This window comes from Phoenix dactylifera, chromosome 11 (assembly GCF_009389715.1).
Source record: "Phoenix dactylifera cultivar Barhee BC4 chromosome 11, palm_55x_up_171113_PBpolish2nd_filt_p, whole genome shotgun sequence".
Taxonomy (NCBI): domain Eukaryota; kingdom Viridiplantae; phylum Streptophyta; class Magnoliopsida; order Arecales; family Arecaceae; genus Phoenix; species Phoenix dactylifera.
Window position 1 is genome coordinate 4406649 of NC_052402.1, and position 19203 is coordinate 4425851.

General features: G+C 42.6%; 2 protein-coding genes across 4 annotated transcripts; both read right to left on the reverse strand.

Moving 5' to 3' along the window:
• Positions 1–1397: 1397 nt before the first annotated feature.
• On the reverse strand, positions 1398–5601 carry LOC103695515 (cinnamoyl-CoA reductase 1-like). 3 transcript variants are annotated; one of them, XM_008776873.4, is made up of 7 exons: positions 5389–5600; positions 4428–4597; positions 4005–4190; positions 2443–2605; positions 1995–2184; positions 1681–1909; positions 1398–1535 (listed from the first exon to the last, which is right to left on the reverse strand). In XM_008776873.4, the coding sequence occupies exons 1-6, from the start codon at positions 5510–5512 to the stop codon at positions 1729–1731; spliced, it is 1014 nt and encodes a 337-aa protein (XP_008775095.2). In that variant the 5' UTR covers positions 5513–5600; the 3' UTR covers positions 1398–1535; positions 1681–1728. The 3 variants fall into 3 exon arrangements, with proteins under 3 accessions (XP_008775095.2, XP_008775094.2, XP_038987264.1); XM_008776872.4 differs by having other exon boundaries at positions 1398–1909; XM_039131336.1 differs by lacking the exon at positions 4005–4190 and having other exon boundaries at positions 1398–1909; positions 5389–5601.
• Positions 5602–12705: 7104 nt separating this feature from the next.
• Positions 12706–13852, reverse strand: LOC120112328 (cinnamoyl-CoA reductase 1-like). Its single transcript, XM_039131337.1, has 3 exons — positions 13670–13852; positions 13226–13415; positions 12706–13140 (listed from the first exon to the last, which is right to left on the reverse strand). The coding sequence occupies exons 2-3, from the start codon at positions 13399–13401 to the stop codon at positions 12960–12962; spliced, it is 357 nt and encodes a 118-aa protein (XP_038987265.1). The 5' UTR covers positions 13402–13415; positions 13670–13852; the 3' UTR covers positions 12706–12959.
• Between the last annotated feature and the right edge of the window lie 5351 nt (positions 13853–19203).

Below are 19203 nucleotides of genomic sequence, written 5' to 3' on the forward strand. Positions count from 1 at the left end.
GTTATCAGGAGGTGGAGGAATGGGATTTGCAGCATCAAGAAGAATGGTGAGCAGAGTATGGATGACGTAGACTTCATCAGAAGAGTGTTGGATTAGTTTTTTAAATCTAGATGGACAGACCAGCCCGAAGGGTGGATAGCATCAAGCAAGCTATCTTTGGCATTGAGAGTTTTGGAGGAGGAGAATGCAGTGTTGGTAAGTTCGATCTCAAATGTAGAAATCTAGGAGGCTCTATGGTCGCTAGCTGAGGAAAAGGCTCTAGGTCCGGATAGTTTCCCCCCAACCTTCTTTAGGAGATATTGGCATATCATAAAGCAAAATGTAATCGCAGCTATTCAACAGTTTTTCAGCACTGCAAGGATGCCTAGCGACTAGAAGCGAACCTTCATCATCCTGATTCCGAAAAGGCAAAATACCTCAGAGCTGAGCCACTATCGTCCATCAACGTGTACACGACTTTGTATAAAATCATTGCAAAGTTCTTGGTGAGGAGGATAAGGGGTGTCCTGCCCGGGCTCATTGACCCTGAGAAGGGGGTCTTTATTGGGGGATGTAGCGTCATCGACCATGTACTTATCGCACAGAAGTTTATGACCGACCTCCAGACAATGCGAGCAGAGAAGTTTGATGGGCATCAAACTCAATATGGAGAGGACCTATGACAGGATGAGCTGGAGCTTCCTGACTTATTCATTGGTGAGCTTTGAATTGCATTAGCTATGGATCAGGTGGATCTTGGGGTGCATCCTGAACACCTCCTTTAATTTGCCATGCTGGTGAATGGCATGCCCACCCAGTTCTTCGAGACCTTTGTTGGGCTGCCAAAGGGTTGTCTGCTATCCCCTTTGTTATTCATCGCCTGTGTGGATGCACTTTTCAGATTGTTTCGACACGCTTCCGAGAGTCGGGCGGTCGAGGCCTACAGACTGGAGGGGCCTCTTTAGATTTTGCATTTACTATTTTCTGATAATTGCTTGCTACTGGCCCGAGCGACGAGACAATCAATATAGGCAATTCGGAGGGTTTTAGAGTATTATTATTGGGCATCTGGGTAGAAGGTGAACTTTGGTCAGTCCAAGGATCAAGCTGAGGCTGAAGAGCTCCATAAGATGAGGCAGGTCTTTTAGGCACCCTAGCTCTTTCCAATTCCGCCAATGCCTGATTCTTTTAGTTTCACAGATCCTAAACTCCCCCATCATCATCCCAGGAGGAGGTGGTGGGGCGGCAGCTAATGGTGGCAGCGGCCGCAGTCAAAGGGAAAGCAACAACAGAGAGGGAGCAGGGACGTATGAACCCATTTGCTCTCTAAACCTGGCAACTAACTTTTAGTTTGGTTTTATTTGCCCAAGGATTTTTTTGACAGATTTCACCCAAACAAGGGAAAGGAATGCCATCCATTACCAATGAGCCAATCTCAGATCAAGTTCTCAATTGCACCCTTTATTACATGTGGAGATAAATAGGTCTCCAACTTTAGTCCGAGAGCAATCTAGAAGCAAAAGACTTGTTTCTTTTACAGCTAAGAACAAGAGCACCTGCAACCAAGAGACCAGGTGAAATGATGAACGCTTGTTTCACTTGTCTCCACTTTACTTACCGGAACATACAAACGCAGCCTCCTCATATAACAGAGAAAGGGAGTACCATTTTATTGACAGGTTACATCTCAAAAGAACTTACCGAGTTTATCGATAAACCTTATTCCGCAGCTACCCGAGTTCCAGCCATCTATGTAACTTTGAAGAGAGGAGGAAGATGAAGAGTGTGGCCCTCTAGTTCATCCAAAAGACCCGCCTCTCTGTAGCATTCAACAGCATCAGTGAGAGTTTCTTCTAGAGGCCTCCATTTCCAACCCAACTTCTTTAGTTTCTCTGAGGTCAGCGGGGCACTTGGTGGTACGTCAACGATACTGCAATTCGAAATAAAGTAAAAATTAAGATTGAAGTGGAAATATTCATGGTACTCCTCACATAAAAAGTTGGAATGGAACGAACTTCTTCTGGTAACCATAGTTAGGATACATGCCCTTCAGCAAGTCAACCAACTCTCGAATAGTAATTGGAGAAGCTGCACAAATGTATCTTCCAGATGATTCTGGCTTCTCGTATACTAGAAGCAATGCATCGGCAACATCTCGAACGTCTACAAAATGCCAGAGGTAGTCCAACATGGGCTCTGGACCTCCTGTTATGAAATCATGCAGAAAAAAAAAATGCTGAAGTCGGAGAACTCAAACCCAAGAACAAAAATCACTAGAGTTATATAGAGCTTAATTTTTAATAGAGTTGTATGTCCTCAAAATTTAACGCAGCAATCTAGACCAGATTGCAATTATATTTGATATTATTTATATATGTCACTAGATAGAGAAAGATCGAGCCCATTTTTCTCTGCATAGATTAGAAACAAGCTGTGTGTACAGGACTGTGTGTAAAGGAGGACCTTTTGTAGCATAGATTAGAAACAAGCTGCTAGCGCTCGCTGTAGGTTGCAGCAATGGTCCTAAAACCACTGACGGGCAAACAGTTACAAGATCGAGCCCATTTTTCTCTGCATACTCCCAAGCTGCATGTTCCGCCATCGTCTTCGAAAGGCAATACCAGTTCTACAAAAGCAAGTAAAGGATTAAACTTGGATTGTTATTTTGGCTCTATAACGCCAGCCTACACAAGCATTGTTCTTGCATTAGTGATAGAATCTTCCACCTACAATAATTAACTCATGGATAAAATCACAAAATTTTATGATGATAATTAAGGATTTTGGCAAATAAAGCGCACGTTAAGGATTCAGTGATGGTTCTGTAGTTTGTCAATGTACTCAAAGCTATGCATGGCCACCTCACCTCTTAAAAGAGGTGGATTTACCATGTTGTTTCATATTATAATCTGTCAAAGAAACAAAAGGGGTTTGCATGCAGGGCATGTACAGGCCAACTTAAATAAAAAGTTCAGTTTAACCCTTGGAGCAACAGTATCTAGAAAAGATCAAACCTGATTTCCGCACAAACCAAATAACCTACAACACAAAAGCTACAGCCATAACTGTGAAGGAACGACAATAGATTAATTAGAGGATGGCCCAAGTTAACCTAAACGGAAACTGTAACCATGTTAATAGAATTACACTACTGATAAATATGTTTGTTGGCAGAAATAAGGGCATAATAAAAAAATCTAAGATTGATGGTGATCATGAATGGGTACGGTTGCTTAGTTTTATTATCTTAAATATCTGAAAGACATTTATCCAGCCATAGTTACTAAGAATCATGTGACCACTTGTAAGCACTAGGTTCACATGTTCCTGTAATAGTTCTTGATACGTAAGCTGGAAAATTATTTTGGAGAAGCAATATGAAGTTTTCTATTTTACTACAAGAATTGTGATGCTAATTAACCACATCGATCGAGACATAGATCCTAAGAAAGACTGGCTGGGTGGTTCAAGAAAAGTGATTAATGAATTTGGGCCATGAATCCTGTTATGGTGTGTCTTCTATCAGAGGATGCACTGCTAAAAGAGTCTCTCCAACTGGAGGCTCAGCCTAGGGGCTGAGGCCCACCGTGCAGGCCAGAGACATTAGGTGTAGCATGCATGCATGCTTGTGCTCTTGTTCTAGGGCTTTTATGTGTGGCAAGATTTAAAGCATTGTATCGGAGATTTTTCTTCTTTGTACTCTTCCATCCATAGCGAGGTTCTTCCGATCGTCTCTGCTCGTGGATGCAGGCCATGTAAATGGTTGTCTCTTTGTATTCCGTTTATTTATTAACCCTAGATCTAGCTTCTTAGCATAACACAATATATGGTAAGTATGAAGCATATTGGTGATCATCATGCTACTTTGAGATCCAATAAGAATTGTTAGTTAAGTATCTTCCATTCAAGTTAAGTCAAAGTATTCAATTGTGTACCTGATTCTATTAAAGAACAAAAAAGTAAAATACTTTGTTCATTTTACGAGAAAAGATAGAAACAAAAGCTCCAATGATCAAAATAGTCATCTCAATCTTCCTGCAAAATTCTTCAGACGACCAACACTTCTCATCCTTGAGCTTATCAAATGGCCAATGTGGATTCAGTAAAACGGCAGCAATTGATGACACCACAATCACCCGTTTGATTTTCATCTCCAAACATGCTTGAAGTACATTTAGAGTGCCGTTAACAGCGGGAGTGATCAACTCTAACTGCAAGGTGATATATGGAGATAAAAAAAGATTCAAAGAAAAAGACCAGATGTCAAGTTTCCCAAGGAACAAAAGGTGTATACAATTCTTAGCCAATCAAAACTCTGTATGTCCTTCCCTCCATTGTATTCCTATATGAAACAACTGACTCGGTATTTCCTAATACTGTACATGAATATCAGCATCGACAATTTCAAAATTTGATCTCTTACATATCTAAGCATATGAAAGACTTGCCTCTGGATCAAGGACTTTGGTTGCAGGGACAGGACTAGCCACATGGAAGACTCCTTCACATCCTGCAAAGGCTGCTTTTAAAGTGTCGTAGTGAAGCACGTCCGCTTTGAAGAGTTGAAGGTTTTCAGAGGCCTTCTCAAATTTCCTCAAGTGAGCGTTCTTTTCATCGCCTGGAACAAATGTTCAGAAAATTTATTCTACCTTGGGGAATGGAGAGAGTTGAATTAGGAAAAATGCATTGTTTGGTATTGCTTTGTGAGATGCTTTAAATCAATATTCTCCATTTAGTATGATTAAAAGACAGAATCCTTTTTCACTGTAATGATTTTATTTGTTATCTCCAATGAGTCTTGCAATTTTCCAAGCATTCTTCAGAAATCAACGTGGGCATGATATCATCAGTCCCTTCTGATCTGCTTCTTCATCTACTGGCAACTCGAACAAGATCACCACTTAGCCTTGTATCTTCGCACCAGCACTTGGATGCTGACAAACTGAAAGTATTTTTCTGCTCTGCTCTTATATTCTTGGAAAAAGAAGACCACTTTCATTTAGGAGCCGAAAGCGCGTACAGGAAACCAGAAGGCAGAAGAGAAACGAAAGAGAAGACAAGGGAGAAATCTTCTGACATGATCCGAAATAAAATTGAAGAATAGACAGGAAAACAAAAGGTGATTCACGGCCCTCCTATCTTGAAAAAGAACTTGGACTTTTCGGATCATCATGCCTTTCTTGATGTTCTTTTGATATTTGAAGTCTCCAAATACTGAAACCTTACAGAAATTCAAGTTCTAACATGCAAAACCAAACTCACAAAACACCGCGTACTCGTACAGTACACACAAAAAAATGATTTATTTTTTACGCGTGCAGACGAAAAAAAAAAATCTTAGAGCACTACGGTTCAAACAAAGAAAGAGCAGCGCAGCAGCAGTAGTAGTAGTAGAGGGAAGAGCATTACTTAAATCTCTGACTGTTCCATGGACCTTGTAACCATTGGAGAGGAGGAGCTTCACCAGCCATGAGCCCACGTATCCTCCGGCACCCGTCACACACACCTTCCCTTTCTCTTCTACCACCTCCATTGCTCCCCCTATCTCTCCCCTCTCCGGTCTTTATTTTAATCTCCCATGAGATGCCAGAAGCGGCCGTTGTAGTCCACGCATCTCCTTTTCAATCCTTTTTGTTTGGTAAATCTCCTTTTCAATCCTTATTTTTTTGGTAAATCTCCTTTTCAATCCTTCGGAATGGTCCAAATGTTTGGCAGAAAAGGTGGCGACATGCGTGGCCCTCCGTGCAGTAGCTCATTTATAATTCCAAATGTTTGGCTTAAGTGGCTGGCTCTATCTCAAGCACTTCCGTCTCTGAGTTCGAGCTAGAGCTCAATTAAAATTTAAAACTAAACAGGCCCTAACATAATCTCTTAAAAAAAAAAATATTATTTCATGACTATTAAATTTAGCCATGTCCATTACATTATAAGACCTGTAAATGGTCTTCGAGGATCCAGTGGTGGTGGGAAGCCATTGGAGTTGGGGATGAGCTATGACTAGATCTTCTTTTAACAAAATTCATAATTTCAACAAACTTCAAGGAGCCTTAATCCTTACCTCTCTCTGCCGGGAAAAAAAAAATCTTTTTGGTGGTTAAAAACAAAATAGCCATGCTAACCTATGCTTCTTAATTAATCAATAGTATCTCTCCTCCTTTTATTTTATATCGACTATATAATTATTCAACAAATATGTATGAGCTGTTCTAAGGGAGCTTTTAAAATGGCATAATTAATTAGTTGATGTTCTTATCCAGGGTGAAGTCTCCTCCTCATCACATTCTTTGTTGAGTTCCATGAGGATGATTAATTGTCATCAGCAGGTGCCACACTGGCAGGGCAGGAAAAATCTAAAACAACTTTGTACGTTGATAGGAAAAGTAAACTATGGCGAAACAAATGTTTTCTTAGAGTTAATTAACTGCATTTTCAAAGCATCCTAATCTTTATCTCACCATCAATCGATCAATAATCCAAGTGTTAGTTAATTTTACTTATTGTCAATCCTTGGTTGGCCACCTGATGGATTCGGCAGTCAAGGCCTGCAAGCATTAGGGTGTGACCGAGAAGGATGAACAAGCCCCCCTGAGTTGGTCTCGGGCCCGTCGTCCGCCCATTTCGGGCCGAGTTGCTCTAGGAACCGACCAAGCTCACTAGAGTCGCTGCCGAACTTGGATGGATGGCAGAAACCCACCAAGATGGCGTGGAGGAGGTCATTGGAGAAGTGGTTTCTAGTTAGTAACTTGGCGATGTCTGGTGATAAGTTGACTCGATTCGCCATGGCTGCTGGGTTTGGAGCGATTCAGGGGTCTAGAGAAGGTCGGGCTTGAGGGCCGAGCCTGCGGGACCAGGCTGAGGCTAGGTCAATGCTGATATGACGGAGGTGGGATCCAGGCCTGACCTGATGAAGCGAGCTAGAAGCCCCCCAAGGCCCGTGCTGAGGGTGGACTAGCGAAGAGTGGACCGGGCCTCTTGGGCCCCTCCAAGATCCTCGAGGAGAGCGGGCTGAAGGATGGGCGACACACACCCTCCCTTTCTCTCCTGTCGCCTCTAGTTCTCCCCTTATCTCTCCCCTCTCCGGTCTTTATTTGTGTGGACTTATTTTAATCTCACAAGAGACGCCAAAATGGCCATTTATTTATGTGGATTTATTTTAGGATTCTTTGTACATATCTTTGCAAACCATTTGTTTTGCTATTCTACCTTTTTTTTTATCCGTGTTTTTGCACATGTACTTACACCATCTAATGCCGTTAAAAAGTTAACGGTTTCAAATTTAAATGACTAAAATATTCTTAATGGGTAAATGTGCAAAAAGAAACATTTATATGGGTATACAAAGATATAGCAATTTTATAAAGATATTTATGCAATTCTGCATATTTAGGAGGATATATAGTAGACATATTAATAAATCTGTGACGATCGAGCTCAGAGCTCCGGTGGTGGCGGCACCGTCACCCACCGGGCCTAGGCGTTCTGGTCCTTGGCCCGCAGCACCTAGAGCCTACTCGTGCTCCTCTGGTACAGAGTCGTCAGCAGGCTCGAGTCGGCGTGGAAGCCATGCCCATGGCCCGTTCAGGGTTCAGGCACGCCAGACACGAGTTAATCGTAGCACGCTAGCCAAGTCCGGTATCAGTTCCCCAGTTTGGCCGGCCCACTCGACCTCCTCATCCTGGAGGCCCAGTGAGAGAAGCATCAGCCTTATCAACCTCCCGGGGAGAGCCTTCATCTCTCTCAATCGTATCGTTCTATCATATCACTACACAGGAAAAAAAAAAGCGTAGCACTAGTTAACAGGTAGGGTTGCCATGACACGGCGCGAGGGGGCATGTAGGCACGTACCAGCATTGGTCCGGGTCGTGGGGCCAAAGCTTGCGAGAGGGAGCCAGCGATGGTGAAGCCCTCAACCACATGGGCTTGGCGAAGGAGGAGGAGATGGGGACGAGGCCATAGCCGGAGATGCCGTTGGCGGGGCGGGTTGCCTTGAGCTTCTGCTAGGTTGGGAGCTATATGAAATGCCGTTTTTATTCAAAAAAATATATTTATAAAATAATATTTTATAAAAGTATAGAAATAAATATATATTTTAAAAAATAATAAAAATTTAAATTTTTAGAAGGTATCTATGCCTTTTATTTTAATCTGTCAGGGAGATGCCAGAAGCGGACATTGACGAAGCTTGATGGTGAGGCGACCGGGTCGGCAGACTGGTCCACGCATCACCTTTTCAATCTTTCGAAATAGTCCAGACGTTCGAAGAAGGGGTGGTGAAACGTCACCTTGCAAATGCAGGGGCGTCGGTATAGTAGCCCACTTCTCTAGGCTAATGGGCCGTCCTGAAGAGGCCAGGCCCATCTACCCCGTCGACTGAATCGTGGTCCACCGACAGTGGGGAGGGGGAGAAGTAGGGTTAGAAGCGGGGAACTGTAATCATGTCAGATGGTGCTACAGTTGCTTGTTTGCCTGCATGGACTTTTTAGGAATATAGACCTAAGATTGATCATCTTAAGATCGATCGTCTCTCTCTCTCTCTCTCTCTCTCTCTCTCTCTCTCTCTCTCTCTCTATATATATATATATATATATATATATATATATATATATATATATATATATATATATCAAGATCAAAACAATGCCCTGCAGTATATTTTTATAATCTGTTACTTTTTCCCATTTAACTTCTTAGATGATGAAGCCTAGTAGCAGCAGAGTGTACAAGACTGAGTTTGCAAGTTGAAATCCATGATACTGAAAAAGATGTAGCAAGATTTTGTCTCCCTTTTATTCTTGTTAAAAAAATTCAAGGAACCAAAAAACGTGAAACCATATTAAAGGCCAAAAAAAATAAAAAACTTTGAAACTTGTGCCACATGGCTCTTTGATATTAAATTATATCATTCAGATATGCATGTTATTTGTCTCTATCCAACATCACCACGTGACTCTTGCGAGACACTATTCTCCTAAAATTTTGGACTTGCATGTATTTATGTGATCTTAAAACCAACAAGAGTTCCGCTTGCCATGTGACTTGAGATCTAGACCTTGTTTCGATGCATGTTGTTTTTTTTTTTTTTTTGGTACATATGCTACTGTTTTTCAAGACAATTTCTCATTCATACATGCAGCTAGATATTTGCTTTCATAAGAAAGCAAATATCTAGCTGCATGTATGAAGAGCCTTAGGTTTGTGTGTGCAGACCTCGGCATTGTTTATGTCTTAGTTTGTACTAGTTTCCTTTTTACTCTTGTTTTCTACCATGTTGGAAGGGCCTTGGGTAAATGCAATGACTTCAACTTCAGAATGCAATTACATATAATGAGCTAATAAAAGAAGTAACATTGGATTATTTACTATCCAACAACAAAACCAGGACAATGCTACCTTGCTGTCTCAACATCTATGAAGAAAGTACTGTGTTAAAATATTTGCAAAGAAGATAAAAATAAAAGAAAAAAAGAAAGAGAGAAAATTGATTTTATTTTTCTGTTCCATTATATTCGATACATCTCAGGAATTTTATATACTCGTATACATACTCTATATAAAGAAAATAATATAGGCTGATATATTGATCACGCTAACAAAACAAAAATATTATAGGTGATACAAGTTGTCATATAATTTCTAAAATCACTCTAATAAAATCATGCTAATATATACCATCCACACATACTGGAGTCAGTACCAAGAAAAACTTATGTTCATGAGGCACCATTTACCAGCACAAAGTATGTGATTAAGAAGCAAGAGGACAGCAAAGTTGGCACACAAGTGACCCATGAGTAACCTAAATAATACTTTTCGGCTAGTCTTTTTGGATAAGGTCTTGGGTTGTTACTGTTTGTATTACAAAACTGGGCTAAACAAGTCTCAATAGATAAACTTCATCATGGTAGGATATATATGCCTATCAATACACTTAATATAACTTTGTTAAATCTATACTGCTTGTTCCGATAGCAGTTCTATAAAAGAAATCATTACAACAAGAATTGTATACACCTTTTGTTCCTTGAGAAACTTGACTCGTGCGAGACTTGTATACACCTTTTGTAAACACAGGCTCGCACGAGTCCTCACATACTCTTTCCGTTTAAGCTCTGACGTCCTCGTCGGCCTAAGGATTCAGATTCATTCAAATCTAATCACAAGCACCACGATTGGCCCATGGTTAGCCCAATAGATCCGTGTTGTAGTGTCCTCTAGTCCACATAGGTTATGGGTTGGGTCCACTCTGATACTGTTTGTAACAATCCACGACCTCACCCAAAATGGCTAGTCGAAAGTTATTATTTGACTTCCTTGATCTTATATAAGTACCCAAGATCGATCCAACAAATTATCGATATGAGGCTAAACACATGCCCGTGCGAATCCTCACATATTCCTCCTATTCAAGCTCCGACATCCTCGTCAGGCTAATGATTCAAATATGTTCAAATCTACGTCCTTGTCAGGCTAAGAGTTCAAATTTATTCAAATCTAATCACAAGCACCACGATCGGCCCGTGGTCAGCTTTAATAGATCCGTGCTGTAATGTTCCCTAGTCCACATAGGTTTTGAGCCGGGTCTGCTCTAATACCACTTGTAACAACCCAAGACCTCATTTAAAAAAGTTAGCCGAAAGGTATTATTTGAAATTCAAAAGACTTCCTAATCAGTCGTATGGAAAATTTAAATTCAAACTTTTCCCATGCGAGTCATATGCTAAAATTCTAAGATGGAAGGCTGGATCATTTGGGCTCGCGCTTGGTTGGCCGAAGCGCGTGATCCGTTCATCTTTTGACAAGTGTTCGGCTAATGTCCTCTTTGGCCATGGATTACTGACTTGTCATGCGCATGGGGTATTCTCTTTTGGTTTGCTTTTGCTGTATTTGATCGCATGGAGATCTCCTTCCTTATTCTGCGCTTGCCTTTGGTTGGCACCTCGCGAATCCTTCCTTGTTTGAATTCTCTCATGTGCGCGGATGGATGATGTGGCACACATACATGAGGCGCTGATGGTGTCTTCTTTTGGCAGCCCTTGCAGCTCCTTAGTTGTCCACTGGTGTCCTTCCTTGTTTGCCCATGCACATGGATTGCTGAAGTGGCATATGCATGGGTGGCTGATCAATGGTCTGATGCATCTAAGCCCTTGCATTCTCGAGGTCGAGCAGACATGGAAGAAATCCATGCTTGGCAGGGACTCCTCCATGGTTTGATTGTTGGACCCATGTCAAGTCCTTCTTTGTAAGGACTTGGCTGCCTTGTTAGCACCTCCTAGCCGAGCTCCCTTGATGCATCCTAGTCAAGGTTACAATGGATTATAGAGGGTGAGAGAACATCAAATTCTTCCACCAATCGACAGTTATCAGGAGGTGGAGGAATGGGATTTGCAGCATCAAGAAGAATGGTGAGCAGAGTACAGATGTCCCAAACTTCATCAGGAGGGTGTTGGATTAGTTTTTCAGATCTAGATGGACAGACCAACCCGAAGGTTGGATAGCATCAAGCGAGCTATCTTCGGCATTGAGAGTTTTGGAGGAGGAGAATGCAGTGTTGGTAAGTTCGATCTCAAATATAGAAATCAAGGAGGCTTTATGGTCGCTGGCTGAGGAAAAGGCTCTAGGTCCGGATAGTTTCCCCCCAGCCTTCTTTTGGAGATATTGGCATATTATTGGCAAAATGTAATCGTAGCTATTCAGCAGTTTTTCAGCACTGTAAGGATGCCTAGCGACTGGAAGCGGACATTCATCATCCTGATTCCGAAAAGGCAAATACCTCGGAGCTGAGCCACTATCGTCCATCAGCGTGTACACGACTTTGTATAAAGTCATTGCAAAGTTCTTGGTGAGGAGGATAAGGGGTGTCCTGCCCATGCTCATTAACCCTGAGCAGGGGGTCTTTATTGTGGGACGTAGCATCACCGACAATGTACTTATCGCACAGAAGTTTATGGCTGACCTCCAAACAGTGCGAGCAGAGGAGTTTGATGGGCATCAAACTCAATATATAGAGGACCTATAATAGGATGAGCTGGAGCTTCCTCACTCATTCATTGGTGAGCTTTGAATTCCATTAGCTATGGATCAGGTGGATCTTGGGGTGCATCTTGAACATCTCCTTTGCCATGCTGGTGAATGGCATGCCGACCCACTTCTTCGAGACCTTTGTTGGGCTGCGAAAGGGTTGTCTGCAATCCCCTCTGTTATTCATCGCCTGCGCAAATGCACTTTTCAAATTGTTTTGACATGGTTCCGAGAGTCGGGCGGTCGAGGCCTACAGACCGGAGGGCCTCTTCAGATTTTGCATCTACTATTTTCTGATAATTGTTTGCTACTGGCCCGAGCGACGAGACAATCAACTGCAATTCGGAGGGTTTTAGAGGATTATTATTGGGCATCTGGGCAGAAAGTGAACTTGGCAAAGTCAGCTATCTGGTTCAGTCTAAGGATCAAGTCGAGGCTGAAGAGCTCCATAAGATGAGGCAGGTCTTTTAGGCACCCTAGCTCTTTCTAATTCCACCAACGCCTGATTCTTTTAGTTTCACAGATCCTAAACTCCCCCATCATCATCCCAGGAGGAGGTGGTGGGGCGGCAGCTAATGGTGGCAGCGGCCGCAGTCAAAGGGAAAGCAACCACAGAGAGGGAGCAGGGACGTATGAACCTATTTGCTCTCTAAACCTAGCAACTAACTTTTAGTTTGGTTTTATTTGGCCAAGGATTTTTTTGACAGATTTCACCCAAACAAGGCAAAGGAATGCCATCCATTACCAAAAGACTTGTTTCTTTTACAGCTAAGAACAAGAGCATCTGCAACCAAGAGACCAGGTGAAATGATGAACGCTTGTTTCACTTGTCTCCACTTTACCGGAACATACACACGCAGCCTCCTCATATAACAGAGAAAGGGAGTACCATTTTATTGGCAGGTTACATCTTAAAGAAGTTACCGGGTTCATCGATAAACCTTATTCCGAGTTCCAGTCATCTATGTAACTTTGAAGGGAGGAGGAAGATGAAGAGTGTGGCCCTCTAGTTCATCCAAAAGACCCGCCTCTCTGTAGCATTCAACAGCATCAGTGAGAGTTTCTTCTAGAGGCCTGCATTTCCAACCCAACTTCTTTAGTTTCTCTGAGGTCGGGGGGGCACTTGGTGGTACGTCAACGATACTGCAATTCGAAATAAAGTAAAAATTAAGATTGAAGTGGAAATATTCATGGTACCCCTCAAGTAAAAAGTTGGAATAGAACGAACTTCTTCTGGTAACCATAGTTAGGATACATGCCCTTCAGCAAGTCAACCAACTCTCGACTACTAATTGGATGAGCTGCACAAATGTATCTTCCAGATGATTCTGGCTTCTCATATACTAGAAGCAATGCATCGGCAAGATCTCGTACGTCTACAATGTGCCAGACGAAGTCTGGCATGGGTTCTGGACCTCCTGTTATGAAATCATGCAGAAAAAAATGCTGAAGTCGGAGAACTCAAAACCCAAGAACAAAAATCACTAGAGTTATATAGAGCTTAATTTTTAATAGAATTATATATCTTCAAAATTTAACGCAGCAATCTAGACCAGATTGCATTTATATTTGAAATGATTTATATATGTCACTAGAGAAAGAAAGATCGAGACCATTTTTCTCTGCATAGATTAGAAAAAAGCTGTGTTAAGGAATGTGTGTAAAGGAGGACCTTTTGTAGCATAGATTAGAAACAAGCTGCTAGCGCTCGCTGTAGGTTGCAGCAATGGTCCTAAAACCACTGACGGGCAAACAGTTAGAAGATCGAGCCCATTTTCTCTGCATACTCCCAAGCTGCATGTTCTGCCATCGTCTTCGAAAGGCAATACCAGTTCTACAAAAGCAAATAAAGGATTAAACTTAGATTGTTACTTTGGCTCTATCACGCGAGCCTACACAAGCATTGTTCTTGCATTAGTGATAGAATCTTCCACCTACAATAATTAACTCATGGATAAAATCACAAAAAATTATGATGATAATTAAGGATTTTGGCAAATAAAGCGCACTAGCTGTCAACAACACCATTTGTGGTCAAGCCATATATTTTGGACCTATTAAATATGCATGAATAATAGATTTCGGAAGGGGAAGGCGAAGTGGATGCCTTAGAGGCTTATGAAGTGTCTTCAGTGATGGTCCTGTAGTTTGGCAATGTACTCAAAGCTATATATGCATGGCCACCTCACCTCTTAAAAGAGGTGGATTTACTATGTTGTTTCATATTATAATCTGTCAAAGAAACAAAGGGAGTTTGCAGGGCATATATAGGCCAACTTAAATAAAAAGTTCAGTTTAACCCTTGGAGAAACAGTATCTACAAAAGCCCGAACCTGATTTCCGCACAAACTAAATAACCTACAACACAAAAGCTACAGCCAAAATTGTGAAGGAATGACAATAGATTAATTAGAGGATGGCCCAAGTTAACCTAAACGGAAATTGTTGAAAACTATATTAATAGAATTACACTACTGATAAATATGTTTGTTGGCAGAAATAAGGGCATAATAAAAAAAATCTAACATTGATAGTGATGAATGGACAAGGTACGGTTGCTTAGTTTTATTATCTTAAACATCTGAAAGACATTTATCCAGCCATAGTTACTAAGAATCATGTGACCAGTTGTAGGCCATAAGGGAGTCTGTCGAGCACTAGGTTCACATGTTCCTGTAATAGTTCTTGATACGTAAGCTGGAAAATTATTTTGGAGAAGCAATATGAAGTTTTCTATTTTACTACAAGAATTGTGATGCTACTTAACCACATCGATCGAGACATAGATCCTAAGAAAGACTGGTTGGGTGGTTCAAGAAAAGTGATTAATGAATTTGGGCCAAGAATCTTGTTATGGTGTCTCTTCTATCAGAGGATGCACTGCTAAAAGAGTCTCTCCAACTGGAAACTCAGGCTAGGAGCTGAGGCCCACTGTGCAGACCAGAGACATTAGGTGTAGCATGCATGTATGTGCTCTTGTTCTAGGGATTTCATGTGTGACCAAAATTTAAAGCATTGTATTGGAGATTTTTCTTCTTTGTACTCTTCCATCCATAGCGAGGTTCTTCCAATCATCTCTGCTCGTGGATGTAGGCCATGTAAATGGTTGTCTCTTTGTATTCCGTTTATTTATTAACCCTAGATCTAGCTTCTCAGCATAACACAAGATATGGTAAGTATGAAGCATATTGGTGATCGTCATGCTACTTTGTGATCCAATAAGAATGGTTAGTGTTGCTGGAAATTGGATCCGCGGATGACTGCGGACCGAGGAGGAGGAGCTCCGGCTGGTGGTGCGGTAGCGGATGGCTGTCTCTGGCGGACCTACAAGAAGCCTGTAGCCGGGGGTTCCGGCGTAGGCCCTCCGATGCTTAAGTTAAAGAGGGGCTTTTAAGAGAGAAGTATGGATGTATTTTTTGGCCCGAGGGAGAAGAAGAGAGTCCCCTGCCTAGAGCTCTTCCCCCTTTTTATAGGAGGGGGTGCAGCGGTTACCTATGATCGGATGTGATTGTGCGAATCAATGAATTACCATAAACGGCCCGAGATTTTGGGTTAGCTGGCGATCCGTTGAGATCGTGTGCATTCAAATGTTGACAGCCATTGAGGTAGAGATCGCGGGATTTGATTCCGGATATGGAGGACTTGATTTTCAGTGTAGTGGGGAGGTCTACTTCTCCCTTTAACTGGGTCTTTCTTGGCCGTGAGGTCGATCGGGCTTAACTCTGCCGAGACCATGCCTGCCAAGGTCATACCGAGATCGAGGTCGTGAGCTCTATAGTCGTCAATGCCGAGACCAAGCGCTCTGAGGTCGGGTGCTCGGAGGTCGTGACTGCTGAGAATATGCTTGATGTCGTCATGTTCGTCATCAAGTATCGACGATTTGACCATGTGCTTTGAACGATCCATTTTTTTCCAACACTACCTTCCGACTTCCGAGTTCGAGCCGTTTCCGAGCTCGAGCGAAGGAAGTAGCTATCTTTATCATACTAATGAGATCAGGCGGTTTTAAATTGTTTTGTCATTTCAAAAGGAGGGGAACGGGCGCTTTCAGGGGTCTTCAATGGGAGCACGAGGCGGCGGCTTTTTGCTTTTCGAGGCGATTTCGAACCGCGGATTCATGATGAGGCTCCAATGTTCGACGAGACGCCGCTTCAATTCTGCTTTTAAAGCGACGATCCAGGTTGATGCGCTGGTTCGGTTTCTGAGGTCGGCACGTGGCGTGATCTGGGTGGAAGGCGCGATCAGCTCTTGTCAATCCGGTCTGTCGGAGGAGTCTATATAAGGTCCAAGCCAGCCCTAAAAATCTTTATTTGGCCGCTGTAGCTCTTGTCTTCTTCCTCTTTCGCTTTCTTCTTCTCCTGATCATTATTTAGCTTTCTCCGGAAGTGCTTCAAGGTGTTTTTTGGCGATTCCCCTTGGTTCTTTACTTTTGACCGTTAGCCTTTCCAGCGAGGTCCACGGTAGGTTTTTCTTTTCACGTTCGCTCGGAGGACTGTCAGTCTTTCTTCTTTGTTCCTCCATTTTTCTTCTTTTCTTCTTTTTAGTATTGTGAGTGAGACAATGTCGGGTGGCACTTCTTCCTCTACTGGGGCTTCTCCCTCTCGGGGGATGGAGCTCGGGCTAGAGATGAGCCACGGTCCGAATGGGGTCGGGTCAAGCCTGACCAGAGAAGAATTGGGCACGATTTGGATCCAGTTCTTCTTTCCACGTGAGCTCGAGCTCGAGTTCGCGGGGCCTTGGGACCGAGTCACTAGGCCCCCTCTGGGTCGGGTCGCAGTGTATGTGGAGACACTTCGGGCCGGCCTGAGATGCCCCCTACACGGGTTTGTGGACGAGCTCCTGGAGAGGTATCGCCTCGTTCCAACGCAGCTCGCTTCGAACTCATGGAGGATAATCATTGGGTTCTTTTCTCTTTGAAAAATGGATAGATTACCTTTTGTAGGACATGGGGAGAGGACCACTGAAATACTCACCCTGGTACATACTGATGCGTGTGGCCCATTCGATGTGCTAGCCAGGGGTCGTTATTCATACTTCATTACCTTTACCGATGACTATTCACGATATGGGTATGTGTATCTTATGAGATACAAATCTGAGTCTTTTGAAAATTCAAAGAGTTCAGAAATGAAGTAGAAAAACAGACTGGAAAAACTCTTAAGGTTCTTCGATCAGATCGAGGAGGAGAATACCTTAGTGGGGAATTCCGGAATTATCTCAAGGAAAATGGCATAGTCTCACAATGGACGCCTCCGGGTACACCTCAACTCAACGGGGTGTCAGAAAGGAGGAATCGGACTCTATTGGATATGGTTCGATTCATGATGAGCTTCACTGATCTACCTATGTTTCTTTGGGAAGATGCATTATTATCCGCAATTTATTTATTGAATAGAGTTCCCTCTAAATCCGTTCCTACCACACCGTATGAGATATGGCATGGTAAGAAGCCGAGTCTTGGTCATCTCAAGATTTGGAGATGTCCGGCCCACGTCAAGCGACTACAGGCGGACAAGTTAGAGTCTAGGACCATAAGTGCTCGTTTCATTGGATATCCTAAAGAGTCATTAGGATACAATTTTTACGTCTCAGAGGATCACAATGTGTTTGTGAGCCGACATGCCGTCTTCTTGGAAAAACAGTGTATCCTTGATAGAGGCAGTGGGAGAAAAATTGAGCTTGAAGAGAGAGTCTCTGAAAAGCAACGAGTCATGGATCCTATAGAACCTATTCATACAGAGCCAGTACACGTAGTACCTCCTCCACCTCGTAGATCTAGTAGGGTCTCCCATCCTCCCGATAGATACTTAGGTATACTAGTAGAGGACACCGAGGAAATGTTCCTCATGGGAGATAGGGAACATGTACAGGATCCCAATACCTACGACGAGGCGATATCTGATATCGATTCCGAGAAATGGCTGGTAGCCATGAAGTCAGAGATAGACTCCATGTATTCCAACCAAGTCTGGACCTTAGTAGATCCATCAGAAGGTATAGTACCTATTGGATGCAAATGGATCTACAAAAGGAAGATAGGTTCGGATGGAAAGGTAGAGACCTATAAGGCAAGGCTAGTGGCGAAAGGGTATAGTCAGCGCGAAGGCATTGAGACTTTTTGACCTGTAGCCATGCTAAAATCTATTCGAACGTTGCTTGCCATTGCAGCGTTTCATGATTATGAAATATGGCAGATGGATGTGAAAACTGCTTTTCTGAATGGATATCTTGATGAAGATATCTATATGGAGCAGCCTTTGGGTTTCACTTCCAGTGATGGAGATCACAAGGTCTGCAAGCTGCAAAGGTCCATCTATGGACTAAAGCAAGCATCTCAGAGCTGGAATACTCGATTCAATGATGCAATCAAATCGTTTGATTTCATCAAGAACGAAGAGGAACCGTGTGTTTACAAGAAGGTTAGTGGGAGTGCTGTCGTGTTCCTCGTACTGTACGTGGATGACATCCTCTTGATTGGGAATGATGTTCCCATGCTAACCTCGGTCAAGGTCTGGTTGTCAAAAGAGTTCTCCATGAAAGACCTTGGGGAAGCATCCTACATTTTAGGGATTAAGGTCTATAGAGATAGATCTAAGAGGTTGCTTAGCCTATCACATAGGATGTACATAGAGGAGGTACTGAAGAGGTTCAGTATGGAAAACTCCAAGAGAGGTCTCTTACCCCTTAGGCATGGGATTCATCTCTCCAAAAAGATGTGCCCCAACACATCTGAAGAGATTCAACGCATGAGCAGGATTCCTTATGCTTCTGCAATAGGGAGCCTCATGTATGCCATGCTATGTACACGACCTGATATAGCCCTTGCTGTGAGTGTCACTAGCAGATATCAGTCGAATCCAGGCGAAGAACACTGGACAGCTGTGAAGAACATTCTTAAGTACTTAAGAAGAACTAAAGATTTGTTCTTGGTCTTTGGAGGAGCATCGGAGTTAAAGGTAGAAGGATACACAGATTCAGACTTTATGACTGATATTGATGATAGAAAGTCTACATCTGGATATGTGTTCTTGTGCAATGGTGGTACGGTTAATTGGAAGAGTTTCAAACAACCGATCATTGCTGATTCTACCATGGAAGCTGAGTATATCGCCGCCTCTGAAGCTGCAAAGGAAGCCTTCTGGTTCAAGAAATTTATTGCAGAACTAGATGTAATGCCACCAGATGCCATCACACTCTACTGCGATA

Coding starts and splice junctions, on each gene's coding strand:
- LOC103695515 (XM_008776873.4), bottom strand. CDS start 5,512: ATGGAGGTGGTAGAAGAGAAAGGGAAGGTGTGTGTGACGGGTGCCGGA. Junction 4,191..4,427: donor CCAAAGTCCTTGATCCAGAG/GCAAGTCTTTCA, acceptor ATCACCTTGCAG/TTAGAGTTGATCACTCCCGC. Junction 2,185..2,442: donor TCTAATCTATGCTACAAAAG/GTCCTCCTTTAC, acceptor ATTTCATAACAG/GAGGTCCAGAGCCCATGTTG.
- LOC120112328 (XM_039131337.1), bottom strand. CDS start 13,401: ATGCCAGACTTCGTCTGGCACATTGTAGACGTACGAGATCTTGCCGAT. Junction 13,141..13,225: donor AACTATGGTTACCAGAAGAA/GTTCGTTCTATT, acceptor TTCGAATTGCAG/TATCGTTGACGTACCACCAA.